The 27,703-nt window shown below is 44.4% G+C and overlaps 1 protein-coding gene across 1 annotated transcript in view; it reads left to right on the plus strand.

Moving 5' to 3' along the window:
• The first annotated feature begins 666 nt into the window (after positions 1-666).
• Positions 667-27,703, plus strand: part of nrn1la (neuritin 1-like a) — a 130,687-nt gene continuing 103,650 nt past the window's right edge. Inside the window, exon 1 of the mRNA XM_034177266.1 lies at positions 667-1,041. Within this exon, the coding sequence (XP_034033157.1) occupies positions 990-1,041 (52 nt within the window). The 5' untranslated portion in view covers positions 667-989. The remainder of the gene's footprint in view (positions 1,042-27,703) is intronic.

Below are 27,703 nucleotides of genomic sequence, written 5' to 3' on the forward strand. Positions count from 1 at the left end.
CAAACATAAAAAAAAGCCATTTTTTTGTTTGAATGTTTTTCCACTTAAAAAGAACTCTGCTTTCTACACGTTGAACTATTTAATCCAACGTCTTTGATTCTGCTTTACGACTGCAATTTCTTGTTTTTGCGATTTATACAACTTGGCGTTAGTTGTTGAAACGTAACTGTTTAACGCTGGGATTTATAATGTCATTTTATATAAGCAGTGTTTGTAAGACTTGGAAACGTATTTATAAGGCGTCAAACTTTATTCACAGAATTATTACTGATAACTGTTTGAGGTCATAGTGTGCAGTTCCATCCCATAGCCATTAGGGGGCACCACGCCTCCTGCCAGTTTTGGAGACAGAAATCATTCCTGGTCTTTGCAGAATCTTTTATTCAGATGCACCCAGACTCGGACAAAGAAGCCTGTCCTGTTTTGTGTGTGTGTGTGTGTGTATACAGCTCACTGCGTTTTGTTGCAGATTTGCCTCAGTTTGTTTGTAAAATAAACAGTTTTGTGTGTAGAATGTAAGTTGGACTTGTCTAGAAAGTGCCTTATTGGATTTTATGCGTTTACATTGGATCCTGGTTCGACCTTTAGACCGGTTTTGAGGCTGGTGTGGTTTTTGCATAACTGCTGGTTTGGATGACCTGTTTTGTTTTGCTCTGATGACGTTCTCTTTTACAGTTACTTTTACCCCGCATTTTTTTTTTAAAATAAAAACACATTTATTTGAACCCTCGTGTCCGTGTCGGTGTTAAAACGCTGCCTTGCTCACGGGTCCTCGTCACGCGCCGCCCAGCACGCGCTCGTGTGCGCGGTGCGGCGCGGCTCCCGCGTGGATCACCGGGGAGTTTCCGCGCCCTCCCTTTCAGCCGAGCGCGCGGAGGCGCCGCGCACACCGGACTGCGGAGCCACGCGGACAGGAGCGGACCGGGACACTCCGTCACCTGAACGCTGACTGGATTAGGTTCGGAACCTGCGCGTGCAGGCGGGTCAGCATGGCGTCCCCGGTGACCTGCGCGTGCCTCCTCCTGCCTGTTGCTCTTCTGAGTAAGTACCGAAAACATCAACTTCTTAAAAAAAATAAATAAATACATACAGGTTCGGAGGATTCTGGTCCGTGCCTAACGGGATGGTACAGAGCGCACCGGGGTGTTTGGTTCCGTTTGTCCGGCGGAACTTGACCCGGTAAAGCGTTACCGGAGCTCTGCTGGACTCACCGACCGCAGTCTGGATTTTCAGACCTGAACTGAATCTGCAAAACCAGTCTAACACGTGGGTTTCGTTTTACTGTGGAAAAAGTCACTTTACAAACTGTTTTTCGACAAAATTCATTTTTTCATGTATCCCCGGCAGTTAAGGGGGAAAAAAAAAAACTTGTGATTGAGCTTCTGGTATTTTAAATCCAATGATTAATAAGAACTTCAGTATTTTTTGTTATTAACGCTGGGCAAACCCGCTCATTACCGCCACCACCAGGGCTACCCATGACACTACATATATATGTATGTATATATATGTGTGTGTATATGTATGTATATATATATATATATATATATATATGTGTGTATGCGCGCATGCATACGCGGTTGCTGTACATTCCACCCCAGTAGGCGGCAGTAATTCACCCTCTGCATTTATAGTGTGTTTCACAGCTTCCCATAATGCCCTGCACACGCAGTAGTTCCAGTGCAGCAGCAGCATTATTATTATTTTTTTAAAGGACTGTCGACAAGACAACAAATGTATTTTCATCGCTGTAAATCCCACGACACGATGCGAGCTCAGTTTTTCCACTCAAAGGCCGGGCCAGAACTACTACATGTGTCAGGCGTTATGGGAAGTTGTGAAATTGACTACATAACGTGTTTTAGGCACTGAATATTTTTTTTTGACCGTGTAAAGAAAACATGGGAAAGTTTTCCATGATTTCTGGTCGTGTACATTCACAGGTAAAATTTCAGTCACTATCTGTACTATTTTTAAGACTGGTTGTAGAATAGAATAGAATGCCTTTTATTGTCATTATACAATGTACAACAAGATTAAAAGCCAACTCCAAAATCAGTGCAGTCAAGTAAGAAGAAAAGCAGCAGTATCAAATAACTATAAAATATATATACACACACAATGTAAACATTAGAAGGTAAGGTGCACGGGCCTGGATGGTATGTACGTACATTGCAGAATAAGCAGGCATGTTTTCTTAATGAAATTGCAAAATTTAAACTTGTGCAGAACCTCTGAGCTGCTGAAATAAACACTTTTTTTATCACAGTTAGCTCTGTCTTATCTGTGTGTTTTATACACAGATGTAAAGTTAAATTGTTCATAAAATTGTCATTCAAATGTGAATATCTGCTGAATCTGTTTAGATTTTTTTTAAACAGATTTCATGGCAGAGTTCTACAGATTCTGTGATGGAAAAGCTGTTCCCTGGTCCGACTGTTTCTGCACAGATGACCAGATTTGCTGCTTTGTTTTTTGTAGTTTTTTGTTTTTGTATTGTTTAGGTTTTTTTTCTGAAAATGTTGAATTTGGAATTTATGGGTGATTCTTTAACTACGGGCACTATTGGCCTTGTAAATGTAATTTCCACCACACCATTGCCTTACAATATAAAGCGCCTTGGGGCAACTGTTTGTTGTGATTTGGCGCTATATACATGTGCTCTGATGTCACTGTTTATCTCCATAGAAACTACCCAAACAATCTTTCATACAAACTGTTTAGGGACATTACAGTGTTGTGGTGGAAATTACGGCAATAGTGTGGGACAACTACATTTTGTTTAAAAAAATCACAACAGTTGTATGACATTGAATACCCCAATTTTGTTTTGATTATTTTACTGATATTTTATTGAGATATTTTAAAACATTAGAAAAAATGTTTTTTTACCATTCATTTTTATCATTGAAGATCAAAAGTCTGGGTGTGGGACAAGCACAAAACGGCAATATTTGCATATAATGATGCTGAAAAAAGGTGAAAAACTCATCATAGCCTACTAGAACAAATTTCTTAAAACACTTTCATTGTAAAGATAACTATTAAAGTGTGAAATTTCCCGTTTTTTCTGTTTTTCATACAATATGATCAAAAGACATAAGTGCCCGTAGTCTAAGAATCACACATATAGGGAGAAGGATGCTGAGGATGGAGCCACCAGGCAGGAGGAGAAGAGGGAGCACGTGCAGGTGAGACAGAGGACAGGGTGAGACTGTTGATGATGATGATGATGATGGTGGATGGCGTGGAGGGCATTCCCTCTGGACTGTGACACAAAGCGGGACATTGAAGGATGTAAAAAATGAATGAATCCCGAGAGAATCCACTCGCCGCCACATCAGGACCTGTATGGGGAAACACGCTGAGGCTCCTGTCACGCCGTCATTCATGCGCCCGGCATCAAAGCAGACGTTTCTATGGCAACGCAGAGCCATTGGCTTAAACTGAAGCTCTGTGTGCGTTTGTGACTAGATTTGATCCAAACTCGTTAGAGTGATTGAGGATCAGCCAAAGACAGAGTGATTTAATTTAGAGAAAAATCGGTTAAAAGTCAAGAACAAAATTTTGGCCTTATATGAGTAATTATTAAAAATGACCTTTGGTGACCTCAAAAAGTTACTCATGCAGAATGGGTATTTTAAGGAACTTGTTAAAGCTACAGGACCAGATGAGGATATCCCCCCCCCCCCCCCCCCCCCCCCGGTTGTCTCCCTTGGGGAAATACCCAGCACACACTGGAGGGATTATATTTTCCAGCTGGTTTGGGAACACCCAGGAAGAGTTAGAGGACTTTACTGAGGATTGGGAAGTATGGGAGAGCTGCTTGGTCTGCTGTCACTGTGACCCAGACCTGGATAATCAGTAGAAGATGAATGAATGATAAAGATGTACTTACAATTAATTTGAAATCCATCAATCAACTGAACAATCAGTCAACTTTATTGTGGACTCATCTATGTTGCACATTGATAACACAGAGCTCCATAAACATGGAAAAAATATACTTTGAAAAGAAAAATTATTTAAAAAATATCAATATAACATATAAAAATATTTTTAAAATTATATATATTAAAAAAACAAGAGCAATTGGAGATTTCTGATGTCCACAAAGGGTTGATGAGGACTCAAAAGATATGTAATTCACATCTTGACCTGGACTTTACCTGGATCCGGATTCCAAAACACAGTGCACTGATTGCATATTGATCCAGAATGACCCGACTGATCAAGATGTAGCAATCTGATATTTTAATTCACAAGCTAAAAAAAAAAAGTGTCTTCCTGATCTTGGTTTTACATCTTGATGTTGTATGTTTCTGCTGCAGAACCTGCATATTGATGCGGATCACTCCCAACATCTAACACGTAGAGGGTCATCTTTTGTACAGTGGCCACATGTGATTTATATTTTGTCAAGATCCATCAAGCAGATTTGAGATGACCCTTGAAATTATGAAAATCTAAGAAATGATCCGGGATGGGGGGATCTTGATCCCAATCCACTCCAGAATTTAATGGAGTCTTTCATGGCCTAATGTTATCTGTGGTGAAAATTTCATGAAAATCCGTGCAGTAGTTCTGACGTAATCCTGCTAACAGACAGACAAACAGACAAATGAATAAATGCAGATTATTTTAATTACATCTTTGGTGGACGTAGTTAAAATAGAATAAAACACATGATACAAATGTCTCTTAATTCTGGATTTGTGACAAACTCGAATATGATGTCATATTTCTCCTTTATGTTTGTCACAAGACCTTTGACCTTTGGTGACCTTGAATAGTTCTAATTGTTGAACTCAAACCCTTTTAGTGCAGCAAATAACTGAAACAATCCTTCACTTGGTGTTACAAGTATCAGATTTGACATGAATGTTCTTCATAAATCAAAGTTTGAGAAATAAGTGCGGCCACTTGAAAATCCAATATGGCAGCCACGTAGGGGTCAGTGAGGAATTACATGGGTCAAAATTTAAAAATGCTCCAGTCATATTGAAAGCTATACCACATTATGTGTCTGATCACAACGACTCCGAAAAGGTATAGTTTGGACTATTTATGACTGAATGTTATGGAGTTATGGGGTAAAAACAGCAAGAATGGTGACAAAGGTCAGTTTCAGTTTGTACAGGGGTTAAAAGTTAAACTTGCTCCAGTTTTGGTAAAAAGTGATGCACATTATTGGTTGCGCTAATAGGATTAATACATGGAATAGTTTTGACTGTGTTGAATGCTTGGTTTGCAAAGTACATGTCAAACAATGTCGACGTCCATTGGATTTTATGACATGTGACATATGTTACCCTGTAACATGACAACTGAGCATGACACATGGGGCAAACTATTTCATTTTAAAACCCTATTAACTCAACCAATAATTTGCATCACATTTTACAAAGATTGGAGCAACTTTATCTTTTGACCCCTATACAAACTGAAAGTGACCTTTGTCACCATTCTTGCTGTTTTTACCCCATAACTCCATAACAGTCAAACATAGATAGTCCAAACTATACCTTTTTGGAATACTTATGATCAGACACATATATATACTTTTCAATATGATTGGAGTATTTTTAAATTTTGACCCCTACCTGGCCGCCATATTGGATTTTCAAGTGGCCGCACTTTTTTTCCCAAACACTGATTTATGAAGAACATTCATGCCAAATCTGATGCTTGTATCACCAACTGAACAATTCTGGCCAAAAATCAAACTTATCTGCTCCAGTATTTGGAGCCAGTTTGGACTAAACGTGGTGGAATGGTTCTGTGTTCAGCGAGGATTCAGTGGTTGAGTTTTGGACAGTACTGATCAAATTCTTGAAACACACAGAACCGGAATCTGTCAGACATTAACCTCCTGGTCACAAACTCTGGAGCTGCTTTTGACCTCGAACATAAAAAGTCTTTCAAAAGTCCTTCACAAGGTTTAAAAGGTGGGTACAGTTTGTACTTATTTCACCACCATCTGGCAACATTTCCACTTTACATTTGCAGCAGAAGTTGCGTTGTTTGGTTTGTGGTGTGAACCTGCACTCCCCTCGGGAACCGTTTAAAGTGTTTCGTAAAGATTTAAAATGGCAGAAAGTCGCTGTGTTAACGCCAACCAATAGGTTTGCAGTGTGATCAAGAAGCGTTGCCTTCAGCGCTGCTGCTTCTCCGCGCTGCAGGATGATTCTTTGGTCAGCAACTCAAAAGCCTTGAATGTCGGGGCATTTAAAAATCTTATTGTACTGTTAGGCGACAGGGAGTTTTTGGGTTTTGGCAGGTTGTATTATGCACGCTAATATGTTCACTTGGAGGCTAAAAGAGAACGTGAACGGCGTCTCTGCTTGCGGCTCGGTGTCGCTTGCGGCTCGGTGTCTCCCACGGCAGCGAAGGTTCTTTGATATTCTACAAGCTGTCAGTGGAACCACGCTGCTTGTCAAAACGTGCTGTGATGTATCTTTGGAGCAGCCTGAATTCTCTGTGGCATGCTGCTGAAAACATTACTTAAAGATTAGCGGCCGCATTGACGGTATCGCGGCCTTGATGCGTGTTTGTTGGCAGCATGTTCATCCTGCCGGTCTCTCATTATGATGGATCCCAGAGATTCGTGGTTGGATTGAGGTGCAAGCACGGCGTCGACTGGAAAGCACTGAAGCCTTTTTTTGTGACATTTTCTCAGCGTTGTCACATTCTGATGATTTGTCAAAGTTTGTACAGGGAGTGGGAGGGGCTAAGGCAACAAAGGAAAGAAGTAAACATACGAGACCGTGTCTCACACTGTCATCAGTTCAGGTCCCTCAGCATGTGACGAGTGGAGCCATGTGACTAAATAACGGGTGTGCAGTGGACTAGTCCGACAACCGGCCTAATTTAGGCAGAGCTATCTCTCCTAGCCTGTGAATGGTTGGCGGCCGAGGCGCTCAGCCTCACTTTAGTCAAGTTTGGGGGTGTAGCACAAGCGCTGCTCTCCTATTGGTCGTTGCAGAGTGGGAATTCCTATTCCTAAATGGCAGTCAGTATCCAGCCTAATTCGGGCCGGTTGTCGGACGAGCAGTGGACGGGTGAAGGTGCACCGCCAGCAGCGGGACTGCAGCTGCTACTCGCACAGCGTGGCCTCGTCGGGACTCGATGGCAGCACCAGCAGGGGGATTCTTGCAACGTCTCATCGTCTTTGTTCAAACTTATGTTATTACATTTTGAGAATTTTATATTGTGTTCCACTCTGAAGTTTTCTATTTTCTTTTGCACAAATGCATTCTTAGATTTTTCAACATCTCCAGACGTTCAGCTCTGAGTCATGACATTTGTTGAGGGGACACAGGCTGACATGTTCTTAGTAGGTCCAGATGATTGGTGGACTTCAGCGTGGACCAGTTTCCCCTCACAGGTGTCTGGAAACGTCCTTATGTGTGACTAAAAAATGCAATCTGGAATTGATTTTATATCACATTTCACATCTGGTTAGTCAGTTAAGTTTTGCATTTTACTGCCACCTGCTGGTTTCAAGAATAGTGCAGCATCAGAGCAACAATCAGGCCACTTCATTAGGTACACCTGCTGCTCGTTAATGCAAGCTCACAGTGACACGTTTACGGGTGAATTCATCAGTCACAGTCAGCTGCTGCTTGTAGGCGGAGCTTTGTGGCGGCGCTGTTGGTTGTAACGTCTCTGTTGTGTGACTGTATGAAGGACACCGTTTTACTTCTCGTGTTTATGTCTCAGAAAACTGCAACTTTGTGTTTGGTTTTCTTTAGGATTTTGAACATTATGCAGCTAAGAACGTGGAGCCGTGATGTCGAGGATTTGACACGTTAACAATGAGCCTCTCAGCCATTTGATTCACCAAAAGCTTCACTATCTGAAGGCTCATTAAAATGCTGCCGACATCTACTGGTGAAGTCATGTATAGCACACTTACTGTGACATTACAAGCTGGAGGCCACATAGCACAATTTCTGTAAACATGTAATAGCAAGAAATATTCTAATTATTTAAATAGAGAGACCATGATGTTTCATATCAACTAATACTTTATTTTATTTTAAATTTGACTGAATAGCATTTTATTTAATTAAACCAAACACCATGCCTTTGATGCTCATTTGATTCAGTTTAACCTCATTTTTTTATCCACCTGTGCAGGAAAAGTTATTTTTGTCCCCACGGCGACAAGTCAAACTGTGCTTACGTCATGTCAAGGTGTGCCTAATGAAGTGGTTGGTGACCATGTGTTAACATCTAAAAATACAGTATTGAATGCTTAAATAATTATTACAAATTGCTCTATATCCAAAAACTGACTGCTTACATTTAGGGGTGGGTGTTATAACCTAAACTCAGCACAACTGTGTGTTTCACTTTTTGGACGTTGATGGTATTATAAGTTTTGCACTGTATGACCTCTTTAAAAATGACCTTATTTGATCAAGAGTTTAACGTAGGCTATTTTCAGTTTAAAATCTGCTTCTTCAGAGCTAAAATCTGGATGAAAAACATCAGGAATCAAAGATTTGTTTTACACAGTTTTGTGTGTTTAAAAGGTCAATGATTGTGCAGCGCTAAAGTCTGCTGCTTCACACAACAGAATCACTGTTTAACCTTTTCAATGACTGTTATGTCTTCATGTGAAAATGGCTTTATGGACAGTGACATCGATCAGAAAAGCAGGTGTTTGACTCACAAAAAACTTCAGTGCCGCTCTGATATTTTGCTTTTTTAAAATTCCATCACAGGGCTGGGTGATATGACCAAAATCTCATATTCGAATAATGATACATTGAGGAAAATAAGTATTTGAACACCCTGCGGTTTTGCAAGTTCTCCTACTTAGAAATCATGGAGGGGTCTGAAATTTTCATCTTAGGTGCATGTCCACTGTGAGAGACATAATCTAAAAAAAATTTGGGAAATGACAATGTATGATTTTTTAAAATAATGTATTTGTATGTTACTGCTGCAAATAAATATTTGATCACCTACCAACCAGCAAGAATTCTGGCTCACACAGACCTGTTATTTTTTCTTTAAGAAGCCCTCTTATTCTGCACTCTTTACCTGTATTAATTGCACCTGTTTGAACTTGTTACCTGTATAAAAGACACCTGTTCACACACTCAATCAATCACAGTCCAACCTGTCCACCATAGCCAAGACCAAAGAGCTGTCTAAGGACACCAGGGACAAAACTGTAGACCTGCACAAGGCTGGGATGGACTACAGGACAACAGGCAAGCAGCTTGGTAGAAGACAACAACTGTTATGATTATTTATTAGAAAATGGAAGAAACACAAAATGACTGTCATTCTCCCTCGGTCTGGGATTCCATGCAAGATCTCACTTTGTGGGGTAAGGATGATTCTGAGAAAGCTCAGAACTACACAGGAGGACCTGGTCAATGACCTGAAGAGAGCTGGGACCACAGTCACAAAGATTACATTAGATATACTTTATTGATCTCACAATGGAGAAATTACATTTACACTCCAGTTACCTCAGACAGCAATTAGTCCACAATTATTACTTGTTTACTGTAATAATGGCACACATCAGAATTAAAGGCAACACATACACATTTGACATTGTTTATGTGCACTAAGTTTGAAGAAGTCCGTTATCCGAATTGAGGCAAGTGGGTGAAGGCCACACAGCAACCCCGAGTTGCGCCGCCATCATCAGCTTGTGCACTTTTCTGTCCTTATTGTTGAAATGTCTTGTCCTGTCATCACTGAGGGAAGGTGAGAAATGAAATTTCGATCCTTGTATGTCTAGTACATGTGAAGAATTGACAATAAAGCCGACTTTGACTTTGAGCATGGGGGAGGAAACATCATACTCTGGGGGTGCTCTTCTGCAAAGGGGACAGGACGACTGCACCGTATTGAAGGGAGGATGGATGGGGTCATGTATTGCGAGATTTTGGCAAACAACCTCTATCCCTCAGTAACAGCATTGAAGATGGGTCATGGCTGGGTCTTCCAGCATGACAATGACCCCAAACACACAGCCAGGGCAACTAAGGAGGGGCTCTGTAAGAAGCATTTCAAGGTCCTGGAGTGGCCTGGCCAGTCTCCAGACCTGAACTCAATAGAAAATCTTTGAAGGGAGCTGAAACTCCAAACCTGAAAGATCTAGAGAAGATCTGTATGGAGGAGTGGACCAAAATCCCTGCTGCAGTGTGTGAAAACCTGGTGAAAAACTACAGGAAACGTTTGACCTCTGTAATTGCAAACAAAGGCTACTGTACCAAATATTAACATTGATTTTCACAGGTGTTCAAATACTTATTTGCAGCAGTAACATGCAAATAAATTATTTAAAAAAAATCATACATTGTGATTTAGGGATTTAATTTTAGATTATGTCTCTCACAGTGGACATGCACCTAAGATGAAAATTTCAGACCCCTCCATGATTTCTAAGTGGGAGAACTTGCAAAATCGCAGGGTGTTCAAATACTTATTTTCCTCACTGTATGTATACATGTGTCCGTCTGATCTGCAGCCGCACTCTGAAATTTGACATGGAGTCTTTTCCTTTTAGGGCGGGGCTAATGCGTGTGGGTGCGCTTGATTTATCCACCAGGTGAAATGAGAGCAGTTTGCAAACAGAATGCACACCACGAAATAAATACAATACTGCATAATATGAAATCATAGATGTTTTTATGTCGTCCTATCACACAGCTCTGTGTGATTGGTGTTATTTGTCATTGGAGTCATTAAAAATATTTCTGTCCTGGAGGGAGTTCTGCACTAAACTGGTTATCACAGTTTACAGTGTTTATAGTATTAAATCCTCCCCGAAGTAACACGATTTATTATTAGAATGCAGGAAAAATATTTTCTGTATTTAATGAGCTGCAGAGAGGCAGGTCACCTTTGGGTGCAGGTCACATGATCACATTAAAGGTTCTGAGTTCTCTCTCCAGGAACCCCCCCCTCCACTGCAGTATTTTTGGGCTGGGTTTTTTTTCTGCAGACACACAGCGGAATCCTCCTCATTAAAACTGGTTTAAAAAGACTCACAGTAACGCAGTCGTGCTGTCTCCCCTCCTCACCCATAACTACCCCCCTTACTGTGAGACTCTCAAAAAGACCACAGCTGAAAACACACACACACACACAGGGATTTCTGTGCTGTCTTGTTTTCAGTGGGGCTCCGCAATTATTGATAAATCTACGATTTGCATCACATCTTTGAAATCAAAGTAAAAAAAATTCAGAATCCCCCCCAAATAGAAAACTTTTCTTGTGTCTCAGAAGTCGGACGGTTTGACTGACGTGTGATCTGTGGAGCTGAAGTCAGTAAACATCACAGCAGCAATTTTCAAAAGAGAACAAAGATTTACTGCTGAGCGAGTCGACATGTGAAAAAGAAAGAAAAAAATTAAAACACAAACTGAGATAATTAATTTTTTATTCTACTGTCTGCCAGTAGAGGGCACAGTGAGTCACCTTGTCTCAATGATCCAGCCCCTCTTTTTAACTCCGCCCATTTAAAAAACTGTGCAGGTAGCTCAGTGCGAGATGGAGTTGGTCCATCAGTAGGCAGACCTGGGTTTGATTCCCGGTCCTGCTACCTGTCTGTGTGCTTGGACACTTGATCTGGATGGGCCCTGTCCACCCAGCGGTACCTGGATACCGGCCTCGTTTGGGGAGTCTGTTTGGAATCACCGGAGCTGCCGGAGGAACCTGGAGCCCACAGTGACGTCCAGGAGAGTTCAGGAAAAGGAGATCACTCAGGATACCAGACTTTGAGCCAAAGTCTACCAGAACAGTCTGCTGAAGGTGGACTGAAAGTTCAGGGTAGAAGGCTGGGGTGGTGGACAAGTGGTTAGTGCACTTGGTTTCAGTGGAGAATGTTCCCGGTTCAAACCCCACTCCTGCCACGTTTCTCCATGTAATGTGGACTTGCGCCAGGAAGGACATCCGGGTTAAAACAACCAAAGTGGGGTGTGGACACACAATGAATGCATGCATACTGTGTGCTATAGATCGTCAAGATAGGGCCCAAAAGGGAAGCACTGCCATCTAATGGAATGTCAGTGCAGCAGCTGTCCTTATGGTCACATGTCAAATCAGACTGGATCCATGTTGTTTGTTTGTTTGTTTGGTCGCATGGACACTGATGACTTTGGAATGCTTTAATTTTTAGCGGCTGTGTTTGAGCACAGCTTAGCAGGAAATCAATATCTGTCTGTGTCGTTTCCTCTGAATGTGTTTGAATGTTTGTTTATGGTACAGCTTGGATTTGGGGAGGTGATGGTCTAGTGGTTAAGCGTTGGACTTCAGACCAGAGGATCCTCGGTTCAAACCCCAATCTGGCCAGACAGTCGCTTCACGCGCTTGGGCAAGGTGCTTAATCCCCTAGTTGCTCCCGGTGTGTAGTGAGCGCCTTGTATGGCATTACCCTCACATCAGGGTGTTAGTGTGTCTGTGTGAATGGGTGAATGTGAGGCATCATTGTAAAGCGCTTTGAGCTTCTGATAAGATGGAAAATCACTATATAAGTCCAGTCCATTTGCAGTGTGCTTTATTTTTTGGCAGATATGATCAACCTTGGGCAGCACGGTGGCTTAGTGGTTGGCACTGTTGCACAAAAAGAAGGTTGTGGGTTTGCTTCCCGTCTGGTCCTGTCTGTGTGGCGGTTGCATGTTCTCCCCGTGGGTTCTCTCAGGTGCTAAAGCATTGTCCCACTTCCAAAAATATACATTTTAGGTTAATTGGACACTTTAATGAGTTTGTCTGTCTCTACGTGGACCTGCGACAGACTGGTGTCTTGTTCCAGGGTGAACCCGCCTCATCCCCTATGAGTGCTGTGATTGGCTCCAGTAGAGTCCCTTGATTGAGGAGAATAATGTCAGCTCAGAACACGGCACCATTTTGGTTCCAACTGCACTGAACTACTGAATGAACCTTTTATGTTTTCAACATTTTTAAAAATCATTTCACCACATACAGCAACACATCCAGGTACAAGTACTATCAAAATAAATATAAAAATAGTTAAGCTATCAAATTTACAATTTTTGATGATTAATTTAATTAATGTAAAGCCTGATTTATTCTTCTGCAGCTCTGTAACTCCGTGTCATGCAGTGATGTGCGTGACAGTTTTAAAGTTCTCCGTCTCTGGATTATGTTTTATTCTGTATTAATTTTTATCTCTCAACAATCTTTTTCTTTCTACAATCATCACCTCCAAATCAAAGGTAAGATGAACAATTTCCTTTTTTACCAACTTCATACTTTAAAGTTGTAGACTTTTCTGATCTATTTATCAGCGTGCGCACTGCAAAAAAAAAAAAATATTATGATATGAAAGAGTGAAAGCAGCAAAGTGTCAAATCACAGCATTTTGTGTCTGATTTAACAGGTGCACGTCAGGCTGTGGGTCAAAGTCTGAGCACAGGTGAAAAATAAACGGAAAAAATAAAGGTGAAAAAATCACAGAAATGACTCCGGTCCCACTTTCCTCAAATCAGTGAGTGTCAGAGCTGAACTTTAATTTGTACCTCTGTTACTTTGCACATCCAGACTGCTCGGAGTTTTTAATGGAAATATATTGCGATCGAACGGGACATTTTATCTGATGTGAGTGAAAAATCAGTTGCGTACGATGTTTATTACATGGAAAACAATACAAAAACTTTGGGACCTTTTTTTGTCCAGTGACTGTGAATATCTGGTTTATACGATGACAGTTTAGGTGAGTTTTATTGTACATGGGACTGAACAATAAATTTACTTCTCAAAGCTTTGACGATGATGTTGGCTTTCATCCTACACAGCTGACTTTATTTTCCCAAATGTTTCTTCTGTTTGGATCTGAAGGGAATCTGTATATCTTGAAGCCCTTGTTGTGATTATTTGTGCATCCAAATGCACAACATCCCAGCATTTTCAGCAAATAAATAAATAAAATAACTGGATTTACATGCAGACACATTAACAGCCAAGACTATTTTTGCCCCAAGATGGCACCATGAGTCACGTGACCCTTTTTTTTTTTTTTTTTTTTGTCTGGACTTGTCATTACTCTCTCAATCAAGGGACTCTAGGCTCCAGGCTACAAATTTAACCCCATAGAAAGCAGCTGTACTCTGAGTGGCTATCACGCCCGCCACTAAAACAACAACAACAAAAAGATTGAACACATTGAAACAGAATGTGACTTTTTAATTTCTTAAAATAGGTCAAAGTTAGCCATCAGGAATGTTCCCTGTGAATTTGAAGACTGTGGCATTAACAGAACTGGACTTAAGCTGAACATACACAGATGGACGGATGGACCCAAAGTCTTTGCAATACATGATGACCGTATTTGATGGCCTCGGGTAAAAAATGCCTCTTGAAGAGGCAAAAATATACATTGCACTTTTATTTGTTTTACAGTTTTTGTTTTATTATTGGCCTTTGTTCTTTTATTGTGGAGTTTGTTTTGTTTAATGCTTTGTTTCTTGGGAAGGTCTTATATAAATTATTCTAGTTTATTATTTTTATTGTTAATAATGAACTTGTGATTTATCTGCATATACGTCACACTGGAGTATAAGTCGCCGGAGCTCCCAGACTCATAAAAAAACAAAAAATGCAACTCATACTCCAGGAAATGCGGTAGTTATTTTTATGTTGGATTTGTTTTAAAAATCCAATTTTTATTTTTGTTATTTAAGATAAAATAAAAATTTTCACTTGCACTTTTACGCTGTGGACACATGTTGTTTTGCGCAGTTTATACAAATAAAATAATATTTTTCAGTCATAATTTATCTGCAGCTCATTCCGTTAAAAAAAAAAAAGAAATCGTGAGGAAATCTTATGGGGAATTCAGAGTTCTATCATGAGTTGGGTGAATTGTTACATCTCTTGTCCAAGTTTCCAAGGTTGCCCCACACACACAAACACACACACACAAAAAATGATTTTCTATTTGAAGAAGAACAATTGTAGGACTTAAAAATAGAGAAAAGTGAAGAATTACAGCCGGAGCACAGAGAGGATGAAAGGACAGCGAGAGTAAGACGGAGCGAGCCCAGAAACTGGGACCAGTATTTATCACAGTCGTCACCATCAGGCAGAACATCATGGATCACTGACCGCAAACGCCGGACGATTCAATTCAACACCGTCAGAAAGCAACAATCCACAAAAACACACGACTAGAAAAGAAAAGAAAAGAAAAAAAAAAGGCATGACGGCATGCGCAGAAATCCTGCAGTGTCCTCACAGATCAGTTTCCCAATCAGGTTCAGAGAGACTCCATCCTGCTGTCTGGGCTGAGTGGAGACATGATGAGACTGATAATGTACTCATTAGTCAAAATGCAATCAAACAGCCTTTAAACGGGCAGAAAATGAGATAAAAGCGGTTGTTGTAATAAAGGGCCGGATTGCGCCGCATCCTCAGATTGATAATGTGTCACGTCTCTCTGCTGAAGGGCAGAGTTTCAACCCACCAAACATTTATCAGGACTAATTACGTGCAAATCAAAGCACGACATTAAGAGAAAATGTTGCCTGTTGACTTCCACGTGGTCTGGATTTAAATCAGCAGGTGGTTTCACTGATGAACTCGCCGCTTCCCAAAGCGGCATTAATCAGTCAAATGAGCCGCTCGGTGTCAGCAGTGGAAGCCCCCGCAGCACGCAAGGAAAAGTCAGTTCAATTATACGTGTGATAAATTACATATCCTTTATGTGGAACATTTGTATTTACTGATGAACGTAGTTGGGGTTGTTGAGCCATAACCAGTGTTTCCCCGACAGTATTATAGGCCCGGCGGCCCACCAGGCGTACAATACTATTGGGAAAATATTATAAGGTATACAGTATTATAGGCCTGACAGCTGCCGGTCCTATAATACTGTAGGGGATACCCTTGCTGTTTAGCTCATTCATCCCATCCTGTCTATGGGTGATGCTGAGACCCTGATTCATGCATTGGTTTCTTCTAGGCTGGACTACTGCAATGTTCTATTTTCTGGTTTCCCGCAGTCCAGCATTAGGGGTCTCCACTTGGTTCAAAATGCTGCAGCCAGACTTTTGACAGGAAGCAGAAGGTTTGACCACATTACACCCATTTTGGCATCTCTTCACTGACTTCCTGTCCCTGTGAGATCAGATTTTAAGGTTCTGCTATTAACCTATAACATTGTTCCCGGACTGGCACCTCCCCACTTAGCTGACCTAATTACACCCTACGTACTGGCCCAGGCTCTGCATTCTCAGGGTGCAGGACTACTTTATGCCCCTAGAATGAATAAAAAGTCTGCGGGTCACAGAGCTTTCTCTTATCGTGCACCTGTTTTGTGGGTCCCTGCATCAATAAAACAGTCAGATTCTTTAGAGACTTTCAAATCCACACTTAAGACGCATTTATTCTCCCACTTGTATGGTTAGCATACTGGTATACATATGGTACTATGCTTCCTATCCTTTTAAATGAATTTTATTAGTAAACAGAGCGGGTCACAGCCTCAACTTTGAATTGAAATAAATTGACTTGACACTAGGCAGTCCACACAGTGACCGAGCATGTTGGACCACCAACATGGAGTTTGAGCGACGTATGTGAGAGCTCTGTGCTAGGTCTGGCCTAAATTGCATAAGTAGTGCGCTGCGTGGACCACCTGGCTTCGGTGCGGTATGCATGTAGTATGAACACAAACAGCACTGGAGCATGGAACCTGTAGGTCACATCACTGACATGCAGTTATTCTGTTCAAGGATTATTGCTGAATTTATTCCTTCTTGGATAATACAGTCTTCAGTCAGCAACGTTTGGGTCAAAAACGGGTCTGGTTTCAAATTGTTTCCTCATCATCTGCTGCCTCCATTAAAATCTTGTCATGCGTGCAGCACACTTGATTGATAAATTTTCTTTTGCGTAATTTATAGGCGTGTGAGAGGCTAAGGCTGAAAAAGCTCTTGAAATGACCTACAAACTGTCATAATTCAGACTCCACTGGTGTGGTTCTGGAGCTGTGTTGCCGCAAGCCCGGCAGTGCCAGAAAAAAAATATTAAGGGGGCGATGAGTTTATCACAGGGGCGGGGTCGCCCCCCCCCCCCCCCCCCCCCCCAAAAAAAGTGTGCACCGGAGGAGATGTGCCTCTGAGCGTGCGTAATGAATTGGGTGCACTCCTGGAAAGCTCATGTATTTAGGCTACACCGTTGTAAGAGACTGACTAAGAATAAAGAGTGATGACAGTATTTTTTAAATTATTATTTGAACGTATAGACCCTCGGTCAAGCGATCTGCATACCACAAAACCAAACCAACTGATCTGAGAAATGACACGAGACAGTAGATTAACCCCACATACAGCCCTCCATCACAGGCGCAAACAGCGCAATTGGGCATGTGCGCCACTCTGTGGCACAGAGCCCAACTACGCATCAATCAATCAATCAATTTTTTTATATAGCGCCAAATCACAACAAACAGTTGCCCCAAGGCGCTCTATATTGTAAGGCAAGGCCATACAATAATTATGTAAAACCCCAACGGTCAAAACGACCCCCTGTGAGCAAGCACTTGGCTACAGTGGGAAGGAAAAACTCCCTTTTAACAGGAAGAAACCTCCAGCAGAAACAGGCTCAGGGAGGGGCAGTCTTCTGCTGGGACTGGTTGGGGCTGAGGGAGAGAACCAGGAAAAAGACATGCTGTGGAGGGGAGCAGAGATCGATCACTAATGATTAAATGCAGAGTGGTGCATACAGAGCAAAAAGAGAAAGAAACACTCAGTGCATCATGGGAACCCCCCAGCAGTCTACGTCTATAGCAGCATAACTAAGGGATGGTTCAGGGTCACCTGATCCAGCCCTAACTATAAGCTTTAGCAAAAAGGAAAGTTTTAAGCCTAATCTTAAAAGTAGAGAGGGTGTCTGTCTCCCTGATCTGAATTGGGAGCTGGTTCCACAGGAGAGGAGCCTGAAAGCTGAAGGCTCTGCCTCCCATTCTACTCTTACAAACCCTAGGAACTACAAGTAAGCCTGCAGTCTGAGAGCGAAGCGCTCTATTGGGGTGATATGGTACTATGAGGTCCCTAAGATAAGATGGGACCTGATTATTCAAAACCTTATAAGTAAGAAGAAGAATTTTAAATTCTATTCTAGAATTAACAGGAAGCCAATGAAGAGAGGCCAATATGGGTGAGATATGCTCTCTCCTTCTAGTCCCTGTCAGTACTCTAACTGCAGCATTTTGAATTAACTGAAGGCTTTTTAGGGAACTTTTAGGACAACCTGATAATAATGAATTACAATAGTCCAGCCTAGAGGAAATAAATGCATGAATTAGTTTTTCAGCATCACTCTGAGACAGTACCTTTCTGATTTTAGAGATATTGCGTAAATGCAAAAAAGCAGTCCTACATATTTGTTTAATATGCGCTTTGAATGACATATCCTGATCAAAAATGACTCCAAGATTTCTCACAGTATTACTAGAGGTCAGGGTAATGCCATCCAGAGTAAGGATCTGGTTAGACACCATGTTTCTAAGATTTGTGGGGCCAAGTACAATAACTTCAGTTTTATCTGAGTTTAAAAGCAGGAAATTAGAGGTCATCCATGTCTTTATGTCTGTAAGACAATCCTGCAGTTTAGCTAATTGGTGTGTGTCCTCTGGCTTCATGGATAGGTAAAGCTGGGTATCATCTGCGTAACAATGAAAATTTAAGCAATACCGTCTAATAATACTGCCTAAGGGAAGCATGTATAAAGTGAATAAAATTGGTCCTAGCACAGAACCTTGTGGAACTCCATAATTAACTTTAGTCTGTGAAGAAGATTCCCCATTTACATGAACAAATTGTAATCTATTAGACAAATATGATTCAAACCACCGCAGCGCAGTGCCTTTAATACCTATGGCATGCTCTAATCTCTGTAATAAAATTTTATGGTCAACAGTATCAAAAGCAGCACTGAGGTCTAACAGAACAAGCACAGAGATGAGTCCACTGTCCGAGGCCATAAGAAGATCATTTGTAACCTTCACTAATGCTGTTTCTGTACTATGATGAATTCTAAAACCTGACTGAAACTCTTCAAATAGACCATTCCTCTGCAGATGATCAGTTAGCTGTTTTACAACTACCCTTTCAAGAATTTTTGAGAGAAAAGGAAGGTTGGAGATTGGCCTATAATTAGCTAAGATAGCTGGGTCAAGTGATGGCTTTTTAAGTAATGGTTTAATTACTGCCACCTTAAAAGCCTGTGGTACATAGCCAACTAACAAAGATAGATTGATCATATTTAAGATCGAAGCATTAAATAATGGTAGGGCTTCCTTGAGCAGTCTGGTAGGAATGGGGTCTAATAAACATGTTGATGGTTTGGATGAAGTAACTAATGAAAATAACTCAGACAGAACAATCGGAGAGAAAGAGTCTAACCAAATACCAGCATCACTGAAAGCAGCCAAAGATAACGATACGTCTTTGGGATGGTTATGAGTAATTTTTTCTCTAATAGTTAAAATTTTGTTAGCAAAGAAAGTCATGAAGTCATTACTAGTTAAAGTTAATGGAATACTCAGCTCAATAGAGCTCTGACTCTTTGTCAGCCTGGCTACAGTGCTGAAAAGAATCCTGGGGTTGTTCTTATTTTCTTCAATTAGTGATGAGTAGAAAGATGTCCTAGCTTTACGGAGGGCTTTTTTATAGAGCAACAGACTCTTTTTCCAGGCTAAGTGAAGATCTTCTAAATTAGTGAGACGCCATTTCCTCTCCAACCTATGGGTTATCTGCTTTAAGCTACGAGTTTGTGAGTTATACCACGGAGTCAGGCACTTCTGATTTAAAGCTCTCTTTTTCAGAGGAGCTACAGCATCCAAAGTTGTCTTCAATGAGGATGTAAAACTATTGACGAGATACTCTATCTCCCTTACAGAGTTTAGGTAGCTACTCTGCACTGTGTTGGTATATGGCATTAGAGAACATAAAGAAGGAATCATATCCTTAAACCTAGTTACAGCGCTTTCTGAAAGACTTCTAGTGTAATGAAACTTATTCCCCACTGCTGGGTAGTCCATCAGAGTAAATGTAAATGTTATTAAGAAATGATCAGACAGAAGGGAGTTTTCAGGGAATACTGTTAAGTCTTCTATTTCCATACCATAAGTCAGAACAAGATCTAAGATATGATTAAAGTGGTGGGTGGACTCATTTACTTTTTGAGCAAAGCCAATAGAGTCTAATAATAGATTAAATGCAGTGTTGAGGCTGTCATTCTCAGCATCTGTGTGGATGTTAAAATCGCCCACTATAATTATCTTATCTGAGCTAAGCACTAAGTCAGACAAAAGGTCTGAAAATTCACAGAGAAACTCACAGTAACGACCAGGTGGACGATAGATAATAACAAATAAAACTGGTTTTTGGGACTTCCAATTTGGATGGACAAGACTAAGAGACAAGCTTTCAAATGAATTAAAGCTCTGTCTGGGTTTTTGATTAATTAATAAGCTGGAATGGAAGATTGCTGCTATTGCGCATGCAGTCACAAAGTTCTTCTGAAAAACTGGAGCGATCTGAATTCAGTTGGATGAATATGGGTGTGTGTGTGTGGGGACAATTCACCTCGTTCACAACATGATGTTGTGAAAGTGTAGGTACACGGACCCACAACAGGGGGCACAAATGAACGGACAATGGAGGAAGTCAAATAGCACTTTTACTGTTGTGAAATAAGCACAACAAACACGACAAATTACAATAGTAGATAATGAAGTCAAATCACAAAAGGTGTCATGTGGGCAGGCTCGAAGATAGAAGACGTCTGTCCAAAGCAGAACCGGAACCACACGATTTCCTCCGCCACCGAACCCCGGGAATACTGGAGCCGCCAAGTCCCGAACTCCCAGGTGGCCACTGCCTCCGCTTGTCGGATCTGGTACTGCTGGCGAGGAACAAAAACAGTTAGATGTGGGTGCGTTTGCACCCAGCAACACATATGGTGGAAAAACCACCTCCTCCTCTCGTCAGGAAAATACTGGTAAGTGCAGGAGTGTGAGTACTTATCCAAAAAGTCCAATACAGTCTCCAGCTGTACTACTCACTATCTGCTATCCAACACACAAGCAACAAAGTATTGTCAAGAACACAATTGGCTGAGTACGTTACCTCCTCGGTAGAGCGATATCTCGGCAAAGAGGTGGAGATGACGTCTTGCTGATATACCGATGCAGATCAGATGATTGGTGACAGCTGTCATAGGTGATAAGTGACAGCTGTCACCCCGGCTGCTCCTGTGAGGCGGCAGCGCCCTCTGGTGCCTGGAGCCCGCACTCCAGGCAGGGTGCCCTCTGGTGGTGGTGGGCCAGCAGTACCTCCTCTTCAGCGGCCCACACAACAGGACCCCCCCCTCAACGGGCACCTCCTGGCGCCCGACCAGGCTTGTCCGGGTGGCGGCGGTAGAAATCGGCCAGGAGGGCCGGGTCCAGGATGAAGCTCCTCTTCACCCAGGAGCGTTCTTCGGGTCCGTACCCCTCCCAGTCCACCAAATACTGGAAGCCCCGGCCCATCCTACGGACATCCAAGAGCCGGCGCACAGTCCAAGCCGGCTCGCCATCGATGATCCGGGCAGGAGGTGGTGCCGGACCCGGAGTACAGAGGGGTGAGGTGTGATGCGGCTTTATCCGGGACACATGGAAAACGGGATGGATCCGCAGTGAGGCTTCAGCTTCCGGCCTCACTGCGGCTGGACTGATGACCTTGAGGATCTTGAATGGACCGATGTACTGATCCTGCAGTTTGGGTGAGTCCACTTTGAGGGGAATGTCCTTTGTTGACAACCACACTTCCTGCCCTGGCCGATACGCAGGGGCCGGGGTCCGCCGACGGTCTGCATGGGCTTTCGTCCTCATCCGGGCCCTTAGCAAAGCAGAACGGGCGGCACGCCACACCCGACGGCACTTCCGCAGGTGGGCTTGGACCGAGGGCACACCGACCTCTCCCTCAACCACCAGAAACAAAGGGGGCTGGTACCCCAGACACACATCAAAAGGGGAGAGGCCGGTGGCTGACGACACCTGGCTGTTATGGGCATACTCGATCCAGGCCAAATGGGTGCTCCAGGCCGCTGGGTGCGCGGCCGTCATGCAACGCAGGGCCTGTTCCACCTCCTGATTAGCCCGTTCTGCTTGCCCGTTGGTCTGGGGATGATACCCGGATGAGAGACTCACCGTGGCCCCCAGTTCCCGGCAGAAGCTCCTCCAGACTTGCGAGGAGAACTGGGGACCGCGATCGGAGACGATGTCTGTTGGAATCCCATGCAGCCGGACGACATGGTGGACCAGGAGGTCCGCTGTCTCCTGGGCAGTTGGGAGCTTCGGGAGGGCCACGAAGTGGGCCGCCTTGGAGAATCGGTCCACTATCGTGAGGATGGTAGTGTTGCCCTGGGACGGCGGGAGGCCCGTGACAAAATCCAGGCCAATGTGGGACCAGGGGAGATGAGGCACGGGCAGCGACTGGAGCAATCCCGATGCCCTGCGGTGGTCAGCCTTGCCCCTGGCGCAGGTGGTGCAGGCCAGGATATAATCCCGGACGTCGGCCTCTAGGGACGCCCACCAGAAGCGCTGCCGGACAACTGCCACGGTTCTTTGCACCCCTGGATGACAGGAGAACTTGGAGCCGTGACAGAAGTCCAGGACTGCAGCCCGGGCCTCTGGTGGGACGTAAAGTCTGTTCTTCGGCCCAGTTCCGGGGTCCGGGCTTCGTGCCAGGGCCTCCTGGACGGTTCTCTCTACGTCCCAGGTGAGGGTGGCCACGATAGCGGACTCCGGGATGATGGGTTCCGGTGGATCCGACAACTCCGTTTTGACTTCATCTTCATGTACCCGGGACAAGGCATCCGATCTCTGGTTTTTGGTCCCGGGACGGTAGGTGATCCGGAAGTCAAAACGGCCGAAGAACAGTGACCAGCGGGCTTGCCTGGGGTTCAGCCGCTTGGCGGTCCTGATATACTCCAGGTTCCGGTGGTCAGTGAAAACCGTGAATGGCACGGACGTTCCCTACAACAGATGTCTCCACTCTTCAAGAGCCTCTTTCACCGCAAGGAGTTCTCGATTGCCGACGTCATAGTTCCATTCGGCCGGGGTCAACCTGCGGGAAAAATAGGCACACGGGTGAAGGACCTTATCGGTCTCTCCGCTCTGGGAAAGCACAGCTCCTATCCCTGAGTCCGAGGCGTCCACTTCAACCACAAACTGGCGACTAGGATCGGGCTGCACCAGAACGGGTGCAGACGAGAAGCGCCGTTTCAACTCCTTGAACGCGGCATCGCAACGATCCGACCAGGTGAAGGGGACTTTTGGAGAGGTCAGGGCTGTCAGCGGGCTAACTACCTGACTGTAGCCCTTAATGAACCTCCTGTAGAAATTTGCAAAGCCGAGGAACTGTTGCAGTTTCCTACGGCTGGTCGGTTGGGGCCAGTCTCTCACCGCCGCAACCTTGGCCGTATCAGGAGCGACGGAGTTAGGGGAGATGATAAACCCCAGGAAGGACAAAGAAGTGTGGTGGAACTCGCACTTCTCGCCCTTCACAAACAGCCGGTTCTCTAACAACCGCTGCAGGACCTGACGTACATGCCGGACATGGGTCTCAGGATCCGGAGAAAAGATGAGTATATCGTCCAGATATACGAAGACGAATCGGTGCAGGAAATCCCGCAAGACATCATTAACCAATGCTTGGAACGTCGCAGGGGCGTTTGTAAGACCGAACGGCATGACCAGGTACTCAAAGTGACCTAAGGGGGTGTTAAATGCCGTCTTCCACTCGTCTCCCTTCCGGATCCGAACCAGGTGATACGCATTTCTAAGATCTAACTTAGTGAACATTTGGGCTTCATGCAGGGGCGTGAACACTGAATCCAACAAGGGCAATGGGTATCGGTTAGGAACCGTGATTTCGTTCAGCCCCCTGTAATCAATGCATGGACGTAGTCCGCCATCCTTTTTCCCCACAAAAAAGAAACCTGCACCCATCGGGGAGGTGGAATTCCGGATCAACCCGGCAGCTAAAGAGTCCCGGATGTAGGTCTCCATTGATTCGCGCTCCGGTCGTGAGAGGTTGTACAGCCTGCTGGACGGGAACTCAACGCCTGGAACCAAATCAATGGCACAATCGTACGGGCGGTGCGGGGGAAGGGTGAGCGCCAGATCCTTACTGAACACATCCACAAGGTCATGGTACTCCACCGGTAGTCAGTAGTCACAAAAAACTCGATCTCCTTCCGGTGGTTCCCTGACACCACCAGAGTTACTGGAGGTGTCTTATGTGTGATTAAAGGGAGTAGGGAGCCATCTAGTGCCCGTACTTGCACAGGTGAAGTAAGTGCCACCAGAGGGAGCCCTGCCTCCCTGGCCCATTTGCTGTCTAGCAAATTCCCTTCAGAGCCCGTGTCCACCAGTGCTGGGGCCTGAAGGGTTAAATCCTCATAAAGGATTGCAACTGGGAGTCGTGTGGCAATATGGGTGTGTCCCATGTGAATGTCTTGGCCCACCCCTAGCCCAGTTTCTAGGGGCGGGCGTTGGTTTTTAACCGCTTGGGGCAGTCCCTCACTTGATGCTCTATCGAGCCACAAACAAAGCACGCTCCGTGGACCAGCCTCCTCTGTCTATCCGGTGGTCTAAATGTGGCCCTGCTCGTGTCCATAGCTTCATCAGCAGGGGGAGCTGTAACCACACGGAGCGTAGAGGCCGTGGAGTGTGGGGACGGCGGAGCTCGGTCGGAGCTGGAAGGGAGAGGGACGGCGCGTGCCCGGCCACGCCCTTCGTCTCGTTCCCGACGGCGTTCTTCTAACCGTTTGTCTAATCGTATAACGAGATCAATAAGCCCGTCTAAATCCCGCGGTTCGTCCTTAGCCACCAGGTGCTCCTTCAGGACCAACGACAGTCCGTTTACGAAGGCGGCGCGGAGGGCAGTGCTATTCCAGCCAGACCTCGCAGCCGCGATGCGGAAGTCGACTGCATAAGCAGCTGCGCTCCGGCGCCCCTGTCTCATTGACAGCAGCACGGCTGAAGCGGTCTCTCCTCTATTTGGGTGATCGAACACTGTTCTGAACTCCCTCACAAACCCATCATATGTCTGAAGGAGCCGTGAATTTTGCTCCCAGAGCGCTGTAGCCCAAGCGTGTGCCTCACCGCTAAGCAGATTTATCACATAAGCTATTTTGCTAGCATCAGTCGCGTACATGACAGGACATTGTGCGAAGACGAGCGAACACTGCATAAGAAAGTCCGCGCACGTCTCCACACAACCCCCGTACGGCTCTGGAGGGCTTATGTATGCTTCCGGGGAAGGTGGGAGGGGTCGTTGAACGACCTGTGGAACGTCACTGTTACGCACAGGGTCGACAGGAGGGAGAGCCACAGCAGCGCCCTGAGGGCGCGCTTCCACCTGCGCGGCGAGAGCCTCCACCCTGCGGTTAAGGAGGACGTTCTGCTCGGTCATTAGATCCAACCGAGCCGTGAAGGCGGTGAGGATTCGCTGCAACTCACCGATCATTCCTCCTGCGGACGCCTGTGCGCCCTGTTCTTCCATTGGCCGTTCAACAGCCGGTTGACGCCCCTCGGGGTCCATGACGTTGGCCGAGATATCCTGTTGTGAAAGTGTAGGTACACGGACCCACAACAGGGGGCGCAAATGAACGGACAATGGAGGAAGTCAAATAGCACTTTTACTGTTGTGAAATAAGCACAACAAACACGACAAATTACAATAGTAGATAATGAAGTCAAATCACAAAAGGTGTCATGTGGGCAGGCTCGAAGATAGAAGACGTCTGTCCAAAGCAGAACCGGAACCACACGATTTCCTCCGCCACCGAACCCCGGGAATACTGGAGCCGCCAAGTCCCGAACTCCCAGGTGGCCACTGCCTCCGCTTGTCGGATCTGGTACTGCTGGCGAGGAACAAAAACAGTTAGATGTGGGTGCGTTTGCACCCAGCAACACGTATGGTGGAAAAACCACCTCCACCTCTCGTCAGGAAAATACTGGTAAGTGCAGGAGTGTGAGTACTTATCCAAAAAGTCCAATACAGTCTCCAGCTGTACTACTCACTATCTGCTATCCAACACACAAGCAACAAAGTATTATTGTCAAGAACACAATTGGCTGAGTACGTTACCTCCTCGGTAGAGCGATATCTCGGCAAAGAGGTGGAGATGACGTCTTGCTGATATACCGATGCGGATCAGATGATTGGTGACAGCTGTCATAGGTGATAAGTGACAGCTGTCACCCCGGCTGCTCCTGTGAGGCGGCAGCGCCCTCTGGTGCCTGGAGCCCGCACTCCAGGCAGGGTGCCCTCTGGTGGTGGTGGGCCAGCAGTACCTCCTCTTCAGCGGCCCACACAACACATGACAGAACTTAACGATGCGCTGTTACGCGCAATAGCGCGCAGCAACACGGAACACTATTCTTGACCGTGTGTAATGGTTCCTGATAATTCTCCAGCAACACGTGCCATTAATCGTAACGTGTTGTAACAGGTTGCAGCAGTTCCTGAGGACACCTGACGCCTCTGCCCCGAATCATCACATTCGTGATCAGCGGCCAAGAATGTGTACTTCGTGGCATTCGTGACTTGTCGTCGTTATGTGTAAACGCAGCATTAACACCCTCCCCAAGTGAGTCGTGCTGCATGATCTGCCTTTTGCTTGGTGGACTTGACGAATCCCAGGAACTCCAGCTCTGACACTGCTTGAATAAATCGAGCATGCATTAGTTCGTCCACCTTGCCATAATCACTGGACTCAGGATCCTCAACCCTCAACCTATCAAATTGCTTGAACACAGACACACGCCATATATGTTTGTTTTAAAATTAATTACTTTAGTTAATTAATTAGGTTTATTTGTTAAATATGTGATATTGAATAACTAATATTTTGCTATATTTTCCAGTATTTCTTTTTCTTTCTTTTTTATTTTTATTTTTTGATAACTCTCACATCCGAGGGGGGTGGAGTTGATGACATGAGGGGGCGTCGCCCCCAAACGCTCCCTCGTAGCGCCGGGTCTGGCCGGCAGGTTTATTCTGTGTGGGCGGTCAACCTGCGCGTTAGTGAAGATCTGCTCCTCTCATCCGCTTTGGAACAATCCAGTGTTGAGCATTAGGCACTTTGTGTAGTTAGAGTTTTAACACTTTAGTCACACAAACAACCAAAATAAAGAGCAGTGTGTCTGAGTAAGAACCTGCACAGGTGTGAAGGAACTCGTGCATTCAAAAGAAAAGATGTGCAGATTTTTTTTTTGCAGAGTTTTTGCAGATAAGAGTGTTTGTATCAGTGTGTCTGTGTGTGTGTATTTGTATGTGTGTGTACATGCATGTGTGTGCGTGTATGAATGTAATGTGTGCGTGTGTGTGCATGTGTTTTTTGTCTCTGTGCATGTATTTGTGCATATCTCTGTGTGTGCATATATGAATCTAAATGTGTGTTTGCATGTGCATGCCTGCATGTTTATGTGTGTGTGCTTACTTATGTGTGCATGCGATGGTGTGTGTGTGTGCCTGCCTGCCTGTCTGTCTGTCTATGTTTGTGCATATCTGTGAATTTGTGTATGTGCATGCCTGCATGTGTGCTTGCTTCCATATGTGTGTGTGTGTGTGTGTGTGTGTGAGCATGCATGAAGTTCAGTTCACAATCAACAGATGAGTCGTTCAGAAACCAGACAAATGAAATGAACCAG

Source organism: Thalassophryne amazonica, chromosome 8 (assembly GCF_902500255.1).
Source record: "Thalassophryne amazonica chromosome 8, fThaAma1.1, whole genome shotgun sequence".
NCBI classification, from domain to species: domain Eukaryota; kingdom Metazoa; phylum Chordata; class Actinopteri; order Batrachoidiformes; family Batrachoididae; genus Thalassophryne; species Thalassophryne amazonica.